Genomic DNA, 19,401 nt, shown 5'->3' on the forward strand with positions numbered 1-19,401 from the left:
CAGAGACCCATGTGTACCATTCCAGTTAAAGTCCAAGGGTCATGCTGAACTGGTCCTGCTGCTCACTGGCCCTGGGAGAGCTGGCCTGATGACACAGGAGAGCTGACTCTACCCCTCATAGGATACCTGGCTACAACACCTAGGAAAGCTTGTCCCATGACTTACCGTGAGCTTTGGAGAACTGGCTGGGATGATCCCAGTGGCTGGGACTAACCAATTCACACAAGCATGTAAATAGGGCTTTGAGTTGGCCTATGCCAATAACATCTACCCCATCTGTGACCTACTGGAGCATGTAGAGCAACAAGATCTCCATGACTTGTGTCAACAGTAGGGTGTCTGAGAGGAGTTTCAGAGATGATCCAGTATTCTTGGACCTTACACCTGACCAACAACTCATTACACAATGAACATTTGCAAGTAAAACTGTTGGAACAAAAGGATCTACTATGTGACAAACAGAAGCTCCCAGTGCCACCAAGGTGAATGAAGAGGTGATGGAAAGAAAGGAAAGATTGAGAAACAAACTGAGTTTTTGTTTGTTTTTGTTTTATTCTTTTTTTGTTTTGGACTTTGTTTGTTTCTTAATTAATCTTTTACTTTTTATTTTATTTTTATTTCTTTTTAAGTTCCTTTGGGGGATACTATGTAAGACTGAAGGGCAGATACAGAAGAACTGGAAAACGAATGGATTGGGGTGCATGGTATACAATTCCCAAAAAATCAAAAAAATGTTTAAAAGCAAAGAAAACCCTTCAGTTTATATAATTAAATTAGAATACTTCATTAGATACTATATTTTTATCTTAATTTACAAAAAGCAACATAATAAGAATTCTATTCATATTCTTTTTCCCATGGGGAACTTGGTACAGACTTTATACATACTAGATTGTGTCTGTATGAATTCTATGTTTTTTTACTGATTTTATTGTCAAATATTATGTATTTTAACAGAACTTGTATAGAACTGCTAGCATATTTTAATTTTTGTATTTATTTAGTTTTCATTTTCTTTTTATATCCCATCCACAGTCTCCCCTCCCTTCTCTCCTCCAAGCCCTCCCTTCCTCCCATTCCCCCATCTACTCCTCCTCCATTTCTCTTCAAAATATGACAGGCCTCCCATGAATATCAGGCAGTTACAGTATATCAAGTTGTAGTAAGACTAGGCACTTCCTCTTCTACTAAAACTGGATGAGGCAACCCAGTAGGGACTCAAAAACGGGCAACAGAGTCAGAAACAGCCCCTGTTCCCACTCTTAGGCATCCTACAAAAACACCAAGTGACACAACTGTCACATACATACAGAGTGCCTAGATCAGTCCCATGCAGGCTCCCTGGTTGTCAGTTCAGTCTCCGTGAGCCTGTATAAGCCCGAGATAGTTGATTTTGTGGGTTTTCTTGTGATGGCCTTGACATCTATGGCTTCTACAATCCTTCCCTTCTTCTACAGGATTCCCTGATCTCTGCATGTTCGATGTGGGTTTCTGCATCTGTTTCTATCAGTTACTGGATAAAACCTCTATGATGACCATTGGACGAGACACCAATCTATGAGTACAGCAGAATATCATTAGAAATCATTTAATTGAGTTTTTCCTTTTCTTCCTTTTTTTTCCAGTCATGTTTGGTTCTATCCTAGGCCTCTAGGCCTTCCTACCTCTGGGTCCTAGCCTTTCAGGCAGTATCAGGTATGGGCTCCCTCTCATGGTATGGGTCTAGAGCTGGATCAGACATTGGTTGGCCACTCCCACAATTTCTATGTCACCTTCACCTCCAACGCATGTTGTAGTAGGACAAATTGTAGGTTGATGGTTTTGTGACCAGGCTGGTGTCCCAATCCTCCACTGAAAATCTTGCCTGGTTACAGGAGATGGCTGATTCAGGCGCTGTATCTCCCATTGCTAGGAGTCTTTGTTAGGGTCAGCCTCTTAGAGTCCCAAGAGTTTCCATTCTACTGGGTTTCTAGCTCCTCCCAGAGATACCCCAGTTCCAGTTCCAGTTGCCTCTCCTAATACACTCTCTCTCTATCCTCCTGCCACCTGATCCCTTCTGTTCCCTTCCAAACCTCCTTTCCAGACCACCCTATCCACTGGTGATGTCTATTCTATTTCCCACTCACAATGAGATTTATGCATCCCTCCTTAAGCTTGTTACGTAGCTTCTATGGGTCTGTAGACTGTAGCCTGGTTATTCTTTATTTTACAGTTAATATTCACTTATTAATTAGTGCATACCATGTTTGTCTTTCAAGGTCTGGGTTATCTTATTCATGATGATCTTTTCTAGTTTTATCCATTTGCTAACAAAATTCATGATGTCGTTGTTTTTAACAACTAAGTAATGCTCCACTGTGTAAATTCACCACATTTTCCTTATCCATTCTTCACTAGATTGTTTCTAGTTCCTGGCTATTGTGAATAAATCTGCTACAAACATAGTTAAGCAAGTATTATTTAGATATATCTGTATTTTTGATGTTTTTATATAAGGCTGGAAATTGTTTCAAGATCTGTGTTAGAATATTGATAGGTATTGCATTCAACTTGTAAATTGCTTTTGTTATGATGACCATTAGTACTACTTTTATCCTACAAATGCATGGTCACCAGGAATCTTCCTATCGTCTGATATCTTCTTTGATTTCTTTCTTCAATGCCTTAAATTTTTTATCATGTAAGTCTTTCACTTGCTTGGTTAGAATTATCCCAAAATATCTTATATTACTTGAGGTTATTGTGAAAAATATTATTTTCTGATTTCTTTTTTTGTTAATGAAAATAAGCATTATTACATCAAGTAATAAATACAAAGATGCAACACTTGCAGTTGTTTTCTTCCAGATGTTGTGACAGTCTCACAGTAAACATGGAACTGAGACCCACAATCTCAGGATGGACATTTGCAGGGCGTGTGGCAGGTTGGGTAGTGTAAAATGAACTAACATGAATGGTCCTGTTTGTTGTGGTTTCTGTCCTGCCCGGTACCCTCTAGCTGTTTAGTCCCAGAGAAAAATCACACATAGGTCTCTATAAGTTATAAAGCTGTTTGGCCCATTAGCTCTAGCTTCTCACTGGCTATCTCTCACATCTTGATTAACCCATTTTTCTTATCTATGTTAGCCATGTGGCTCAGTACCTTTTTTCTGTGGGGCAGATCAGATCCTGCTGCTCCGGTGGTCTGGGCAGGAGTGTGAGGAATCAACTTCTTCCTTCCCAGAATTCTCCTGTTCTCATTACATCATTTCTACTTCCTGTCTGGTTTTCCCACCTATATTTCCTGCCTGGCCAATCAGCTTTTATTTATAACATGATTGACAGATTACAGACAGTTCTCCCACACCAGGGTAGATTGTTCTTTCTTCTGTATTTATAACGTGTGCATGTTTAAGATTGACTTCAAAGCACCCAGTCATGCAAAGGCTTAAGCAGAGCATCTCTGTGAAGCAGGGTCTGCACTGCCCACAGGTAGGCCAGCTACAAGGCAGATGTGCTGTGTTCTGCACTCAAGTCCTCAGAGGCAGGTGATCGCATGGAATGGAAGTCAACTGGGGTGAGGCAAATGGCAAGTGTATCCAAAGGGAGATTTTAAAGGGGACACTGGTATTTGGGGGCAAACAATAGCTTGCTATGAAGTGGCTTCACAAACATCTTTCAAATCAATGCTTGGAAAGAAAAAAAGAGCTGCATCGTTTCTAACTACTTAGAATGCACACCGTCAGTAACTGCAAAATGTCTTCCCCGTCTTCTGAATGTGGGTTCAGAGCTTAATGACCATGGCAGGAAAACCACTGCCAGTTTGAACAAAGCCTCTCATCTCCACGGGGTAGCGAGATGGGCTTTCAGACTGGCCAGGGGCTAGGACCTGGCATTACGTTTGGCCAAGCACTCCCAAACCAGGCTTTGGGCTTGAATGATGCCTCGTTTTAGTCTCTCCATGGCGTTCTTGCTCCCTGCATACGTGGGTCTGATCTCTTTCCCCAACTCTTCAATGATGGCCAGCAGCTCTGCGTATTTACTCCGAGGCACCTGGCTATTTCCAGTTCCCTGGAAATAGTGATGGTGGCCCATAGTCTACTCAGTAGCTAGCGAAACTGGGAGGATGTCGCCATACTATAGAAGGCGAGCAGACGCTTCCGGCGTTGAGGGCGGCGGCGGGCATGTGCGCAGTCAAGTTCAGCTTGTATGATGTCCCTGCGAGCCGCGGGCGCGCCAGGGCAGAGCCAGACCAGACCGCGAGCATGGAGGCGAGGCCGAGGCAGAGGCCACGGGCCAGGCGACCCCGCGTTCCCGCACCCTTCGGAGTGCCCAGTGGGTTTTCTGATTTCTTTACCAGTCCATTTTTCATTTGTATATAGTAAGGCTAAAAATTTTGTGAGTTAATTTTATATAAAGCTACGTTAGTGAAAGTATTTATCAGCTGTAGGTGTTTCCTGTGAAATTTTTGGGTTCATTTATGGATACTATTGTATCATCAGCAAATAAAGATACTTTGACTTTTTTCTTCTAATTTGTATACACTTGATCTCCTTTACTTTAGCTAAGAGTTCAAGTACTGTATTGAATAAATACCGAGTGGAAAATCTTTCACAGATGTTTCCTGAGACCGTTGGACACCATAGATGTTTGCATTACAATTCATAACAGTGGCAAAATCATAGTTAGGAAATAACAACAAAGAGAATTTTATGGTTGGGAGTCACCCCAACTTGGCAAACTGTATTAAGGGTCCATAGTATTAGAAAGGTTGAGAGCCGCTGCTCTATCATATTCATAAAAAGTCTCTTAAAAGTTATTTGTTTTGTGCTTCTGCTTAATTGCAGAACTGCTATGGTAGGGTTTTAGGGCTCTAAGATAGACGCATCACTCCCAGGTATTATTGATTGTGCTTTTACATTGGCATTTAGGAGGGCAGAGAGGACAAAGCTGGAATTATAGGTGGCTGTGGGCCACTGGCTGCAGGTGCTGGAAACTGGAATTGGGTTTTGTGCTAAAGTCATTTCTTCAGCTATTTAAACTATACACAAGTTTAGGGATTCGGCAATAAAAATGTCTGTCCATTATATTTAAGTTCTTTATTTCCAGTTTCAAAACCTATAGGGAAAATGTGAAAGCCAGAGAATTAAGTAGTGGATTAATCAAGTGGTTATTTTGTAAAGTGTGGGAGTATATGCTTTTTTTTCTCCTTTGCTTGTCAATGTAATGAATTATAATTTAAATTTTCCTGTAACTAAAACACATTCTATTTGTCATGATTATCCATCTGAATATTAGAAACACTCTACTTGATTTATATCTGATTTGCTATGCTTTATCAAAATCCTATATTAGGTTTCAAGATGGGAGAAGCATGTGACATTATTTTCTACCATGTCAGTCAATGTTCATTAGGAAAACTATATAAAGTAGAATGTAGCCTCTTTCTTACTCATAAAAATGAAGGAAATCTCATCAGTTGACTTATCTTCTGTGCATTTTTAGGTAGATGATTTGAAGAGAGTGTTTGACCAATATTCCTGGAAGCAGAAAAATTTTGAGCAGCAGTACATGGAGTCACTGAATAATTATTATTCCGTGGTGAGTAGACTATTCCTGCATTCCCACAGAGCACTACACACTCTACTTAGTTAGCAACTTGAATGATTCAAACTAATTTATTAACATTGAAAACTTAACTTTCAATTGAAATGGCATAAATGACCGGCAACTAGAATTAACCAGGCTAGCTTTAATATAAAATATTCAGCTTTAATAAGGGTAAGAAAAGGGGGACTTACAAAGCCAGAGTTCCCATGAAGCACAGAAAAAACAAAGAGAGCACGGGGAGCACACCCTCAATATTTATAAGTAAATATTAGCCTAAGGGGATCACACCCTACAAACAAGGTGATTGGTTGGGCTTCCCCTTCATTCAATTACTAAAAATGTATAAATATCTTGTATTCTATTTTATCAAGAGAAAAGCATGGGATATTGAGCTTTCTGATATTTCAAAAGACTACACTGATGTTTCAACAAAATATCTGGCATTGTTAGAAGAAAACAAAAGACTCCAAGCTGAAATTGACACCCTCACAGAGGAAATCACAAGCAGGTAATTCAGAACTTATTATTGCTATATAGCTTTTCCAAAAAGTGATCTGTAATAAACCCTTCCACCATGAGTCCCTGGGGTGATATAAGCATATTCATGTTTAATATTGCTTTAACTTAACTTAAATCTTCTACAAATGTTACTCTGTAATCATCCAAGACACTGTCAGCAAACGTCCCTTAGACATGTCATCTAGAGGTTAAGGATAACATTCAACTTAGAATATGTGTGGTGATCCCCTCGTCTCTTCCAGCCCATACTCAATTCTTCCCTATAATTACCAACCTGGTTTACTTGGTTTAGGAACCAGTCTTCCTCATCCCACTTTCTATCTCAACTCTCATATTCAGCATTTCAGCAAAGACTTCTCCACACTCTAGACATTTTTAAAATCTGCCCACAGTTCTAGCAACAATCAGCTCTGATGCGTATGCTCAATGTCTTCTGAGAGTAAGTAACATACAGTCATGATGTCTCTGCTCTAGCTATTATCTTTATTGAGAAACACACATGTCTTTCTCATTTTAAGTAAAAGAATCATCAGTTATTTGGTCCATTGACATTAATTTTAGAAAAAGAAAGGGGCCAGTCTCTTCACATATCCACAAGCCCTCTTGACTAGAGCATGTTCTATTTGCTGTATTATGCTATACCTGGTTTACTTTTATTATATGGCTCAAATCATGACTCAAATTCCCCTTCTAGTAACACTTGACATGTCTGTGGAATTGTATTTTTAGACTATTTTTAACTGCTCTTTCTGTACAAGTATTACTTATCCTTATGATTACAGTGCAAGAATGTGTGCGAACCACCTTCTACTGTATTGAGATGGGCACACTCGTGCCTTTTATTATGCCTGCAGTGCTGTGTTATAAAAATAAGCGGATGATTTCACTCTCCACCCTCATCCACAAGGGAGATCCATTGGCCGTGATATTTTGTATCTGATCATCACACTCTCGTCGGTTGCTATAATGCCTGAAATATATTGTGCTATCGATGACGAGGTCCTGAAGGAAAGGTGGAAGGACAAAGGGAAGGGTGCTGATCATAGTACTTGATAGTGATATGGAAAGTTTGTAAAAGAAAATGTGTAGTAAGTGTTTTTACCATTAGATATGATAGCATAGAGCCATTGGTAAGATTAATTTATGTATCATAAAAGGCTAAATTCTATAACTGAGTTTTCAGTTTTGGTGGTGGATAACTATGTAAGAACAGACTTCATAGGAAATGACTAAAATCCAGTGTGAAAATCCACAACTTTAGATTGGCTATCACGACTATCGAAATGTGTAGCTCACAGATCTGGATAATGTTGGTATGTGATGCTTATTTTATGTGCAAATTTTTACAATAAATTCTTGTAAAAAAAATTTAAAAAACATTCAGAAGAGAAAGAAAATAAGCAAAGATGCCTTAAAAGTGAGTGAGTCAGAGAGGAGAGCCACCTACAAGAGGACACAATTGTGGTGGCCAGCAGACATAAGCAGCCTCCAGCCTTACTGGTATATAAGCAGAAAGGTTAACTTCCCACTCTCGCTGTCATCCAGCTGTACCTGCTGTGTCTGTTTTCATGCTATTCCTTCTGAGAAACTCCCCCCCCCCCAAAAAAAAATGACCAGATACCTCTGGACATGTTGCTCTAGTACCATTAGGGAGAGTATATTACTATACCACTGGTGGCTCTCATAGCTTCAGCAAGAATGTATCGGCTATCACTGCTCATATTTCACTGGGTGAAGCAAGTCATATGGTCAGATATCATGCTAATAGGATGAACAGACAGTTAATCAAAGAAATACAAAACACCAATAAATACAAGAAAAAATGTCGGTCACTAGGAATGTATTAAAACTACACTGAGATGCTATTTCACCTCAGTCAGGATAGTTGTGCTCAAGAAAACAAGTAACATCTCTGCAAGATAGTTTAGTGGATGGATAAAGGTGCTTGCTTGTGCAAACCTCCTGACATGAGTTCAATTCCTGGAACTTACTTAAAGGTAGATAGAGGCAGAACCAATTACACCAGTTAACCTCTGACCTCCACAAGTGTGGTATGGAATGTATGCCCCACTCCACATATCATACATACAGAGAGAGCGAGAGAGAGCGCGCGCGAGAGAGAGAGAGAGAGACAGAGAGAAAGAGAGAGAGAGAGAGAGAGAGAGAGAGAGAGAGAGAGAGGTATATCCATTATTCAGTCAAAAAGGAAAACAGTGCTTTGAATGAAAATAGAATAGATGAAATAAGTCAGACTCAGCAAAATGTCACCTGTTTTCTATCATAACAGAATCTGGGAGAATGAGAAAGAGAGAGAAAAATACAGAAAGTACAGGAGTCTGCAGATGAAGAAGGGTCTTAGTGAAAGTGGACAGAGGGGAACAAGATTAGATAATAAAAAAGAAATAAGAACATTATACACTTTCCTTGTCTGTAGACTCTAGTTTTACTAAATATATATGTCAAGAAAAGGAGAGAGTAGTTTGAAGAAGGGAACCAGCAGGAGGAGGGTAAGAGGGAAGCATCCAGTTAAAATTCACAATTTATGTGTTTGAAATATCACAGTAAAGCCCATTTATTATTTGGAACAATGAATTTGCACTAAGAGTTTCATCGTGACAGTTGGGACTCTCTGGCAACCATGCACTGGGAACCGCACCCTGCTCAGGGTTTGCTTTCCTAGCTAAGACCTAGAGAAGTCACTTTTTTCTCTCTCCAACAATAAAACAAGTTGATCCTTCAGGCGAATGTACTAATTCCTTCCGAGTGCTTCATTTGCCTTTATCCTAAATGATGCTCTATGTCGTCTTACAATTCAGTGTGAATTAACTACAATTATGTTTCCTAGATACAATAATTGCCCAAATGCCACTAGTAATGAAAAAAAAAATATTTGACCCACAGAAATGGGGATAGAGTCCTTTGTGGCAGGGATGTCATGGGATGGCAACAGGAACAGGAAGCTTGGCTAATCACTTTTTATCCTCACACAGTAAGCAGAGAAAGAGTAGAAAGTAGGGGTGGGCTCCACATGTTCCAAGCCCTCCCTCAAGGACATACTTTCTCCAGCAGGGGTCTTCTTCCTAAACTTTAATAACCTTCCCCATAGCACCACCCACTAAGGACCAAGTGTTCAAATGTATAAGGAGTGTTGTCTTTAAAACCACTGCACTGCGTTTGGCTTGGGTGATTCAAGCTTGCTTTCACCCTTCAAATACACTCTGGGCAGGATTTTCTTTGCCTTTGCTTCTTTGTCTTATTTTTAGATCATGTTTCTAGGACCTTTCCATTTGTCTATGTTAATGGACTTTTGTTGTTTTAGGGTTTTTTTTTACTGTACATTTTATCTTTTCTACTAAAAAAAAACCCTGTGAATAGCAATATCATTAGTAATAAAAATTAATCTAATTCCAGTGATGGAATCAGACTATTATACATGCACTTTCATTACTGAGAAGAGTCCCCACATGCTACCTTGTAACCTGGGGTTTCCCTTTCTGTACTGTGTTTGTCTATTTCCTTAATTAACCATGGCAAAGGAAGTTTCACTTTACCAAAATCTCCATTCAATCCATGGCAATAATGTGCTCTATGATTTACTAGTACTCTGATTAAAATGGATGTATATTATAGAAAATCTGTACAAACAAACTTAAAAAGATCAAGCTTAAAATAATTTTAAAACAGATATTATTATAAATGCATATTCATACATAATGAATACCTGTGATTACTGTTTTTCTCTCATATGAGATAATAAAATTTTAATATACTATTACATAAATTTCAAATATGCTTAAATAGCTTTATGATTCTCTTACACAGAAGATCTATGAAATATCACTGTAATATACTCAGTTTTACTGTTTGTTACAAATACTGGGGTCATAGTTTTGTGTGGAAATCTGTGTCAGTATCATTGTTTGTTTTATGAAAATGTATTAGTGGTAAGATTTCAAAACCCTTAACATTTTTATAATGCTATGTTCTAGAAAGATTGTTTGATTATTTTAAAGACTGAGCAGTGCTTGCTCTAGTATCATAAAAAAATGAAGTTTTAAACTCCATTTATTTGATTACCACTAAGGTTGAATATTTATACAACTTCCCTACAATTCACAGTTTATTAATTATTTATGGACATTTCCCAGGGTAAAATGAAGAAGTTAAGTTTCCAGGAACCAAAGTTTCTTTCCTAAACACCCACAGCTTTGTGCAGTTGGAATCTGTATAGAAAGTTCATTTTGTATATTCGTGTTCAAGTTTTTTTCTTACTTATCAAATTATTTTCAAGTTAATCTGGCTTCAGTTTAGCTGACATTTAGTGAACATTAAAATATACTTAGTATATTGGTATAGAAGCAACAATTTCAGATATGAAAAGTAATGTTAAAACCCAGGCAGCAGGCATGCTAATGAACCATGTGTTCCTGCCTCCGTGTGCACACACACATACATGCACATTTTATGTGTTTTTATGTTGTAAGTAGGATAAGCAAGCACTACAAACCTAGAAGCCAATGTGACAGATAGATATTAAGTCATTTTATGATATTTTGATTCAGTTGAGAATAAAAATACATGAAGGGAACTAAATACTGTATACTGGTTAGGTTTCTACAGCCCTTACCTAAAAGTAGACTTATCGAGGAAGAGGGAATCTCAACTGAGGAACTGCTTTGATCCGGGCATGTGGGCATGTCTGTTTGGAGTTTTCCGACTTGCTGACTGATGGAGTACAGACTCCTCCACTGTCGGTGGTGTCACCCTGGACTGGTGTTGGGAACTAGCCTTGACAAAAGTACCTCTTGCCAGGGTAGAGGGTGTGAGGATCAGAAACATAGTAAAGAGGACAAATACAAAAATAAAATAATAAAACAGTAAACATTGGGTAGTATCAGGAGGGAGTTTTGGTGAATAATAAAATCTCCACATTTAATTTTCCATACGCCTTTATACCCCAATACAAAGGGGGGAAGAAGACAACAAAAGACTTCTTTAACATGATACAAAGGGCAACTCGAACAGTTAATTGCATTAAAATTTTGAGACATCAAGTCAATAGCATTCTGTTGTTTAGGCAGTGAACCCACATTAGACCAAGTATCCTGAAGGCAGCCGCTCTTCAGGTAACCTCCTATTACAAAATAAACAGAAGTATGCTTACATATCCTGACCATCTGTCAGGATGGAGTGGATCTACCTATATGAGCCATCTTAATGCCAAAAGAACCAGGATATGTATCCCTGCTTGTTGTCAACAACTTTTAGCAACTTCCAAACTCTCTGACCATCACACAAGGTAGAAATAGGCTCACATTTTTGGGCTTCCACAGACTGGAAGTCCTTGGAGGCAGGATAAAAGTAGCTGAACATGAGCCTACAAACAAGGAAGGAGGCAGCTTTCCTCCATAGTTCCAGCTTCTGCTTCTATTTGAATTCCTCTCCTGACTTCCATCAATGATTTACCAGATACATAAGCCAACTAAACCCCTTTCTTCCGGTACAGCTGGTCATGGTATTTGTCACAGTAATAGAGAGGAAATTTGACAGAAATTGGTGCCAGAAGTGGGCTGGTACTGCGAGAGAGCTGACCAAGTTGTTTTGCAGGAGTATTGTGGAAAGCTTTTAGAACTTTGAGGTAATTACAAGACAAATAAATCTGTTCTTCCCAAATGTGTTTATGATCCTGATGCTTTAATCACAAACTCAGAAACCTAACCAGAAAATTCTCGGAATCCTATTCAAAGATTTCATAGTAGTGATCATTGCACAATTTAAATTTTGCAAAAACAAAACCTTTTTGGTAGAGCTACCAGATGAAATTAAATGTATAGAATAAAAAATAACAATGAAAGATTGGAGGGTGATTATATGCTTGAGAATGAAGTATGGAAAGGTACAAGGGTTGTTGTCTAGCAATTATTTTGACTCATGTTCTAAAACAATAGAAAGAAGTTTATCAACATCATTGAATGTGAATGTAAATGAAGACTGCATGTTGGTTTTCTGGCCTATAGACCCAAATAATCACACAAAAAGTATGTTACTTACAACACTGGTTGGCCAATGACATAGGTGTATTCCTAGCTAGCTCTTACATCTTAAATTAACTCATTTCTATTCATCCATGCATTACCATGAGGTTGTGGTCTACCTGTAAGGTTCTGGCATCTTTCTCCTTTGGCAGTTACATGGCATCTGCATGACTCTACCATCTTTCTTCCTCTGTCTCTGCTTATATTTCCCACCTTGCTATATTCTGCTCTGCCATAGATCAAAGAAGCTTCTTTGTTAACCAATGGTAATAAATCATATTCACAGCATACAGAGGGAAACCCCACATCAGTTAAATGTCAAAGTACTTTGAATTCTCAAACAAGCATTTTCATATCTATGACTTAATCTCTCTTAAGACACTAATTTTCAGGATATGGAATGATATGGGGCAAATTAAGGTTTTGATCGCAGGTAAGATAAATTTTTCCCAAAATATGATAGGTCAGAATCATCAAATCAGAACTTTTTGGCATCCTTTAAGTGCACACATCTTGGTTGATCATGACACTAATATTTAAGTTAATGATGTAATGGATTAAAATATTACTCTTTAGAAAATTCATATAAAACCCAAGTCAAAGTTATTCTATGAATAGGAAGTTGGGACCTTCTGAAAAGAAAATGACAAATATTGTTAGAAGATTTCATAGAAGCAAGAGCTGTCTAGTGGTTGGCTACTTTGCTTCTCTAATTTTTCAGCTTAAACCCCAATATCTGTCTGTGGGTTTTTATTAGTTGTACTACATCTGATGATAATGTTTGGGTTATAAATTCAAGAAAAAGCCACTTGCCTGTGACTTTGTAGCCACTGGTATAAGCCAGAGCTACACGTGGCTGGAGATGCCACCCAACCGGCTAGGTTTTCCTTTTTTCTCTCCTGGTGGTCTTTCTCTGAACCCCCTCTCTAGCTGTGCCAAACTAAGTAATTGTAACTACCTTAAAATCCTGCCTAGCTTTTAATGTTTTATGAAGCATCAGTCAGCCTCAAATCTTCATTATCAGTGGCAGCAGATTTGGTGAGAAAACTGCAAATTCTTAAAAGGAAGAATTAATTAAAGCAGAGATTTTCCCACATTAAAAAAAATGGGAGGCACAATTATGATTGAGAAAGTTAGGTCTTTATATGATTATGTAATGCATGATTTAAAGATGGAACAATAAAATGAAGGGAAAATCAACTTAACTGGAATTGACATACTATTAATTATCATTTTTATAATCTTTATTGTCATTTTGATGATCCTTGGTTTATCTCTTAAAAGTTGATTGGTATGAATGCTAAGACACAGGCCAACATAATAAAACTGACTATAGAGATATTCAAATTCAGACAGAGGAAATTAATGGACAACCAATTTCAGCATTGCATTATAAGAGAGGAACAGCCTAAGATTTTCAAACAACCAACATTAATATATCCAGTAACCTTATAGGAATTGTCAAATGATAGATATCCCCAAGACCCTGTAAAAGTTGAATGGACACATGTAGCAATATTAGATTTAAGGATATTCAAGGAATTGATAGTCTAATATGGCACGCTTTTATCTTTTGTGAAGCAAATGTTAAACTCATGGTCAACTTGTAATAGAATTATTCCTAAAGACTAGAGAGAAGTGGTTACAGCAGTTTTGAAACCTGGTCCTCAATTTCAATGGAGGACCTGGTTGGAAGAAGAAGCTAAGACCATTGAAAGACAGAGTAGAGTGAGAGGTGTGGAAATTTCCCAACATCAGCTTCTTGGAGAAGAAGATTATGCTAATATATAAAGTCAAATGCTATATGATGGTCACATCTTAGCTTTATTCTGTGCAGCAGTTTTGAATGCTAGTGACAGAATTGGAGAAGTAGGAAGTAAGACTAAGCCATTTACTAAAACCATATAGGACCCAAAAGAATCCTTCACTGATTTCTTACAAAGATTGACATCAGCAGTAAATAGAATGATACCAAATACAGACTATACAAATAATAATTGACTCTCTTGTTTTTGAAGATACTATAATGATAACAGATCTAAGAGCTGTTAGTAGGGTAATTCAGCCAATGGGCTCTCTACAATCTGGAATTCCTTTGCTTTCTTTATTGCCTAAAGGATGTCCTCTTATAGTTACTGATAGAAAAGATTGTTTCTTTACTATACCTTTACAAGAAAAAGAGAAAAATTTGCCTTCATAGGGCCTACATAAATGATTCTTAGCAAATAAGAGATATCAGTGGAAGATTCTCCCATGGAGAATGTTAAATTGCCTTCTCCTGTGCCAATATTTTGTAAGTCAGCCATTGAAAATAATACATAAGCAATTTTCTCTATATATCGTTTACCATTACATGGAGGATATCTTTTTAGCTGATTTAAGTATAGAAACTTTAGAAAGAATATTTAAAGAAGTAGAAAAAAATTTGTCTTGTTGGGGATTAAAAATTGCTCATGAAAAAAATACAAAATGGAGATTCTATTAATTATTTAGACTATAAAATATGTTTATAAAACCTTAGACTCCAAAAATTTTAAATTAGAGAAGATCAATTACAGACTCTTAATGACTGTCAAAGGGTGATAAGAGACATTTCCTATCTTTTGGGAAGAAAGTGATGAGCTGAATAATTTATTCAAAACCTTAGAAGGTGACAAGGATTTCTAAAGTTGCCAGAAATTATCCCTTAAACCTGAGAAAGAATTGGCTTTGGTGGAAAAGAAATTACAGAATGCACATGTGGAGACGAAGCTCAAATGCAGTCTAGTCATATTATACTTTAAACATTGCCTTACAGGAATTTCAGTGCAGAGGGAAGATATTACCTTAGAATGAATCTTTTGACAAAATAAACTGAATAAAAAATAAAAAAACATGTGGAAAAGGTCTCTGAGTTCATTATAAAAAAGAAAATCAAGACTTCATCAATTAGCAGGAAGAGACCCAGGAGAAATTATAGAACCATTTACTAATGATGAAATTGACAAATTTTGGGCAGAAAGTGAACCCTGCCAAAAAGCTTGCAGCAATTTTTTTTGGAGGGGGGATTAACAACAAATATCACGAAAGCAAGAGAATTCAGTTTATAAAGAGAACTAGCTGGATTCTTTCTCACATTGTATGCGAAACACCAATATCTGGAGTTCCTACATTTTGTACTGATAAATCAGGAAAGGAAGGATGTAAATCAGAATATTTAAGTAAAGTTTATATAATCCCTTATTATTTGATCCAAAAGTCAGAATTATATGCTATTTTAATGGTACTAGTGGATTTTACATAACCTCTCAACATAGTTACTGATTTGCAATGTGCAGAAATTGTTTTGCGTATTGAAACCACTTAATTTGTACCAGATGATACAGAATTGATTTTACTATTTATTCAATTACAGAAAATAATCAGGAATAGGAATCATCCCATATATATAACACACATCCTATTTCATATGGGTCTGCCAGGTACTCTAGCAAAAAGCAGTGAAGAAATTGATGAACTATTAATTGAAATGTGCTGGAGACCTCAGAATTTCATAAGAAAACATCATGTCAATAGCAAAAATTTGAAAAAGACTTTTCCATCATCTGGCAACAAGTCAAGTAAATTATAAGGAAATGTCCTACTTGTTCATTGTACAAAAAAAACACCACTACATATAGGAAGTAACCCAAAGAGTACAAGATGAATGTGTTCCATTTTGTAGAATTTGGAAAACTAAAATATATACACTACACCATGGATACCTATTCAGGTTTTCAATGCGCAATTGCTTTGAGTTCAGAAAAGAATGATTTAGTAATCACACATTTGCTAGAAGTTATGGCCATCATGGGTATACCTGTACAAATAAAGACAGACAATGCTCCAGAATATACCTCTAATAAAATGAAACAGTTCTTTGCTTAATTATAATAGGAAGCATATTACATGTCTATCACAAATTTCTACAGGGCTAACAGTTATAGAAAAATCCAATCAAACACTAAGGGGCATGATAGATAAGCAGAAAGAGGTAATAAAGACCCCTAGAAATAAATTTCTTAGTGCTTTATTAACTTTGAATTTTCTAAATGCTAATGAGAAAGGAACAATAGCTCCCAAAAGACATTGGATAGTAGAAAAAAACTATGGAATTAAATCAGCTCGTATACTTTATAGATGTGTTGACCAAAGAAGAGTAATCAAAGCATATGTTATGTTGTGGAAGGGGTTTTTCTTTTGTTTCCACGGGAGAGGAAAAGCTATAGATACCATCAAAATTGATAAAGATTCAATTTGAACAAGAGATACCTCTTAATTAGAAGAGATAATAGTTCATCAAATGGCATGGCCATTTAATCTAAACTAACCTATAAAACTAACAAATGCTTTTTATTTTGATCAGATATAATTTACCAAAAGAGAATTCAAAATTTATAAGATATATAAATTCATATATATGTGATAAATAAATATATAAAATATATATTAAACTTTTTGTTATAATATATTAATGGTCATATAGAGTACTAACTACTTCTAGAAAAAAATTCATCTACTTTCCTGTACATGATTTTGGGTTTGAGTCTCTATCAGTTTTCTACAGTGGACCATAACGAAGCCTAACAGCAACCTATTAAGTCTCTGAAAGGAGGGTGGGGGACCCATGATGATTCCATTAGGACTATGATAATACCACTAAGATGAAAAATACCACCTAAGTTTGAAATACAAATTGCTCAGAATAATTTTGAGTTGGCTAGCTGAGATGATCCAACCTCACAGACTTCTCTAGCCAGGACTTGAGTAAAGCCCAGCACTTTTTCATTACATGGAGATGCAACAACAAATGATATAGCTACCTCTACCATAACTTGACAATTAAGCCAAATTTTTCTTTTCAGGATCCCCTAAAGATGCCGTATCCCCCAGACAGCATAAAATAAATTTAAGAACACAGCACTTATACTCCCAAAAGGTGGTGTACATGGTTCTGGTTTTTCATTAGGTTATGAATATTTGTTATTGCTTAGATAGACTGGTTAAAAAGTTGTTATTGGTAATGGTTAGGAAAAAAGCTAAACAAAGGAGATTAGATTCAGAGTTCTTATTTTGAAAAAAAGAGGTGGATACAGATATGATAGAAAAAAAAGGTAAATTATTAAATCTACTCTGAGAGGGAAAAAGGGACAATACAGATATGAGTAGACAAAAAGAGAGATTATTTAATCTACTCCTAAAAAGCAGTTACTAGTTTTAAATATTTTACATTGTATTGCACTCTTATATAGTATATATAAATTTTGTATATTAATACAAATTTGAGATTTATTTTGTTATAATATACTGTACATATATTTCTAATCTTATTCAACATTTTGTACCTATACATTTCAATTGTCATCCTTGAAAGTTATAATTAACAACTAATTAGCATATAAAGAAATGCAAGATAGTAGTCATTGCAATCAAACTGGTAGTCATATTATGTATGTTTTCAAGATCAAACAAGCATATATTTTAAATAGACAGGTGGTCTTTAAACACTTCAGAGATCTATAGAGTATGGCATTTAAGATGTTTTAATAACATACTTTCTTTTTATGACAATAAGACATGTTTACTCCTTGCAGCACCAATATACTTTGGGGAAGATAATGAGCATCAAAGAAACTTGACATGAAGTTTAATTTCATTGTGGCTAAAGTAATCTACTTTGCAAGAAATACTCTTGCCTCAATTACCAATGGTATACTATCCAAATTTGACAAGCAAATACAAAAGAGAGTGATTACCAAACCTTGCCAAGGCAAGGCAAGTCAGTCCTTCAAAAGTCCTACTTTATAGAAAAATATGTCAAAATTCAAGGCCTGTAGGTTGAAGATGGTGTCCCAACATTGCAGAGAAACCTTGGATATCTGTCCAGGAAGCCAGCTGTTTCTATGATTTCTGAAATATTTTGGACGTCTCTTGCTTGCATTTCCTGCTTACTCAGTTAATATTATTTCCTCCTCAGGTCTTCGAGGGATTTGAAAACTAGATAGTTATAGTTTTCTTGCTTATCAGACTCAGAAAAGAAACTCACTAAACAAATGTACAGTATATATAACATTGAGAGACATAAAATTAGTATTGCAAGTTAGAATAAAAAGTGAATTAGGTACAACACTTTGAACTCAATAAGATAGGATAGATAATGGAGTATTTTCTCTGAAATTGTCAAATGCAAATGAACTAGACATTGTTGATATAATTATTGCCTGTATTTATTGTATATAGTTTTTCTTATATTACTGATAGCCTTCTTTTTTATTTTAGAGTAAAATAGATGATGTAGTGAGAATTTGTTTGCTTAACAAAATAAAAGCTTTCCTGAAGATCAGAGTGCAAAGCTAAGACACTAGAAACTAGGGAGTGTAGGCACACACCTTTAATCCGAGGTCTTGGGAGACAGAGGCAGAGGGTACCCCATTAGTTAAAGGCCACCCTAGGCCACACGAAATTGATCCAGTCTCAAAGAGAAAGAGAGTCAGGTGGTAGTGGCTCATACCATTGATCCCAGCACTTGGGATCCCATGACTTTAATCCCAGCACTAGGGAGGTAGAGACAGGAATGATAAGGCTGGCGAGAGAGAGGATTATAAGGCAAAAGGAGACAGGAACTCATTGCAGTCTGAGGTTGGTGGATACAGTTGCAGTCTGATGATGCAGTCAGAGGAGACAGTCTGAGGACAGGGTTGCCCTTTTGGTCTGATCATTGGTAGAGGGAAAAGGTCTCTCTAGTGACTGGTTGCACTGCTTCTCTGATCCTTCAGCTTTAAACACCAACATGTGACTCTGGGCTTTATTTATTAAGACCAATTAGAATTCGTGCTACCTTAAGTAAATTACTAGCAGATTTTTAATATTGTTATAACTAATTTCCCAATGTAGTATTGTTTTATAATAAAACAAAGTGATTATAAGATGAAATTGGCTAAAAAAATCATGAAATAATTGGGTGGATAGCTCTCTGTGACATCTAAAAGCAAAATGATTGTGTACTTATTTGGTTTTAAGTTTATTGGCAAAATAAGAAATAGCAACAATTGAAATATCCATGGGTCAGTTAAAATTTATGGCAGAAATTTCATATGGAAATGCAATTAAATACTCAAGAGAAAGTTGAAGGAAAATCAAGATTATGGAAATAGAGTAGTGCCTTAGCTGGGGTTTTGGTTGCTATGAAGAGACATCATGACCATGGCAACTCTGATAAAAGAAAACATCTAATTGAGGT

At 36.5% G+C, this 19,401-nt stretch overlaps 1 protein-coding gene and 1 pseudogene across 1 annotated transcript in view; one reads left to right on the forward strand and one right to left on the reverse strand.

The window, feature by feature from the left end:
- The window catches only part of LOC121441843 (coiled-coil domain-containing protein 178-like), a 309,575-nt gene that overhangs the window by 56,016 nt on the left and 234,158 nt on the right, over positions 1 to 19,401 (forward strand). The window contains exons 8-9 of the mRNA XM_041643164.1: positions 5,485 to 5,580; positions 5,961 to 6,097. Of these exons, the coding sequence (XP_041499098.1) occupies positions 5,485 to 5,580; positions 5,961 to 6,097 (233 nt within the window). The remainder of the gene's footprint in view (positions 1 to 5,484; positions 5,581 to 5,960; positions 6,098 to 19,401) is intronic.
- On the reverse strand, positions 3,862 to 4,351 carry LOC121441840 (annotated as a pseudogene).

This window comes from Microtus oregoni, unplaced genomic scaffold, assembly GCF_018167655.1.
Source record: "Microtus oregoni isolate MIOR12 unplaced genomic scaffold, Mior012 000082F_ref0000272, whole genome shotgun sequence".
Lineage (NCBI taxonomy): Eukaryota > Metazoa > Chordata > Mammalia > Rodentia > Cricetidae > Microtus > Microtus oregoni.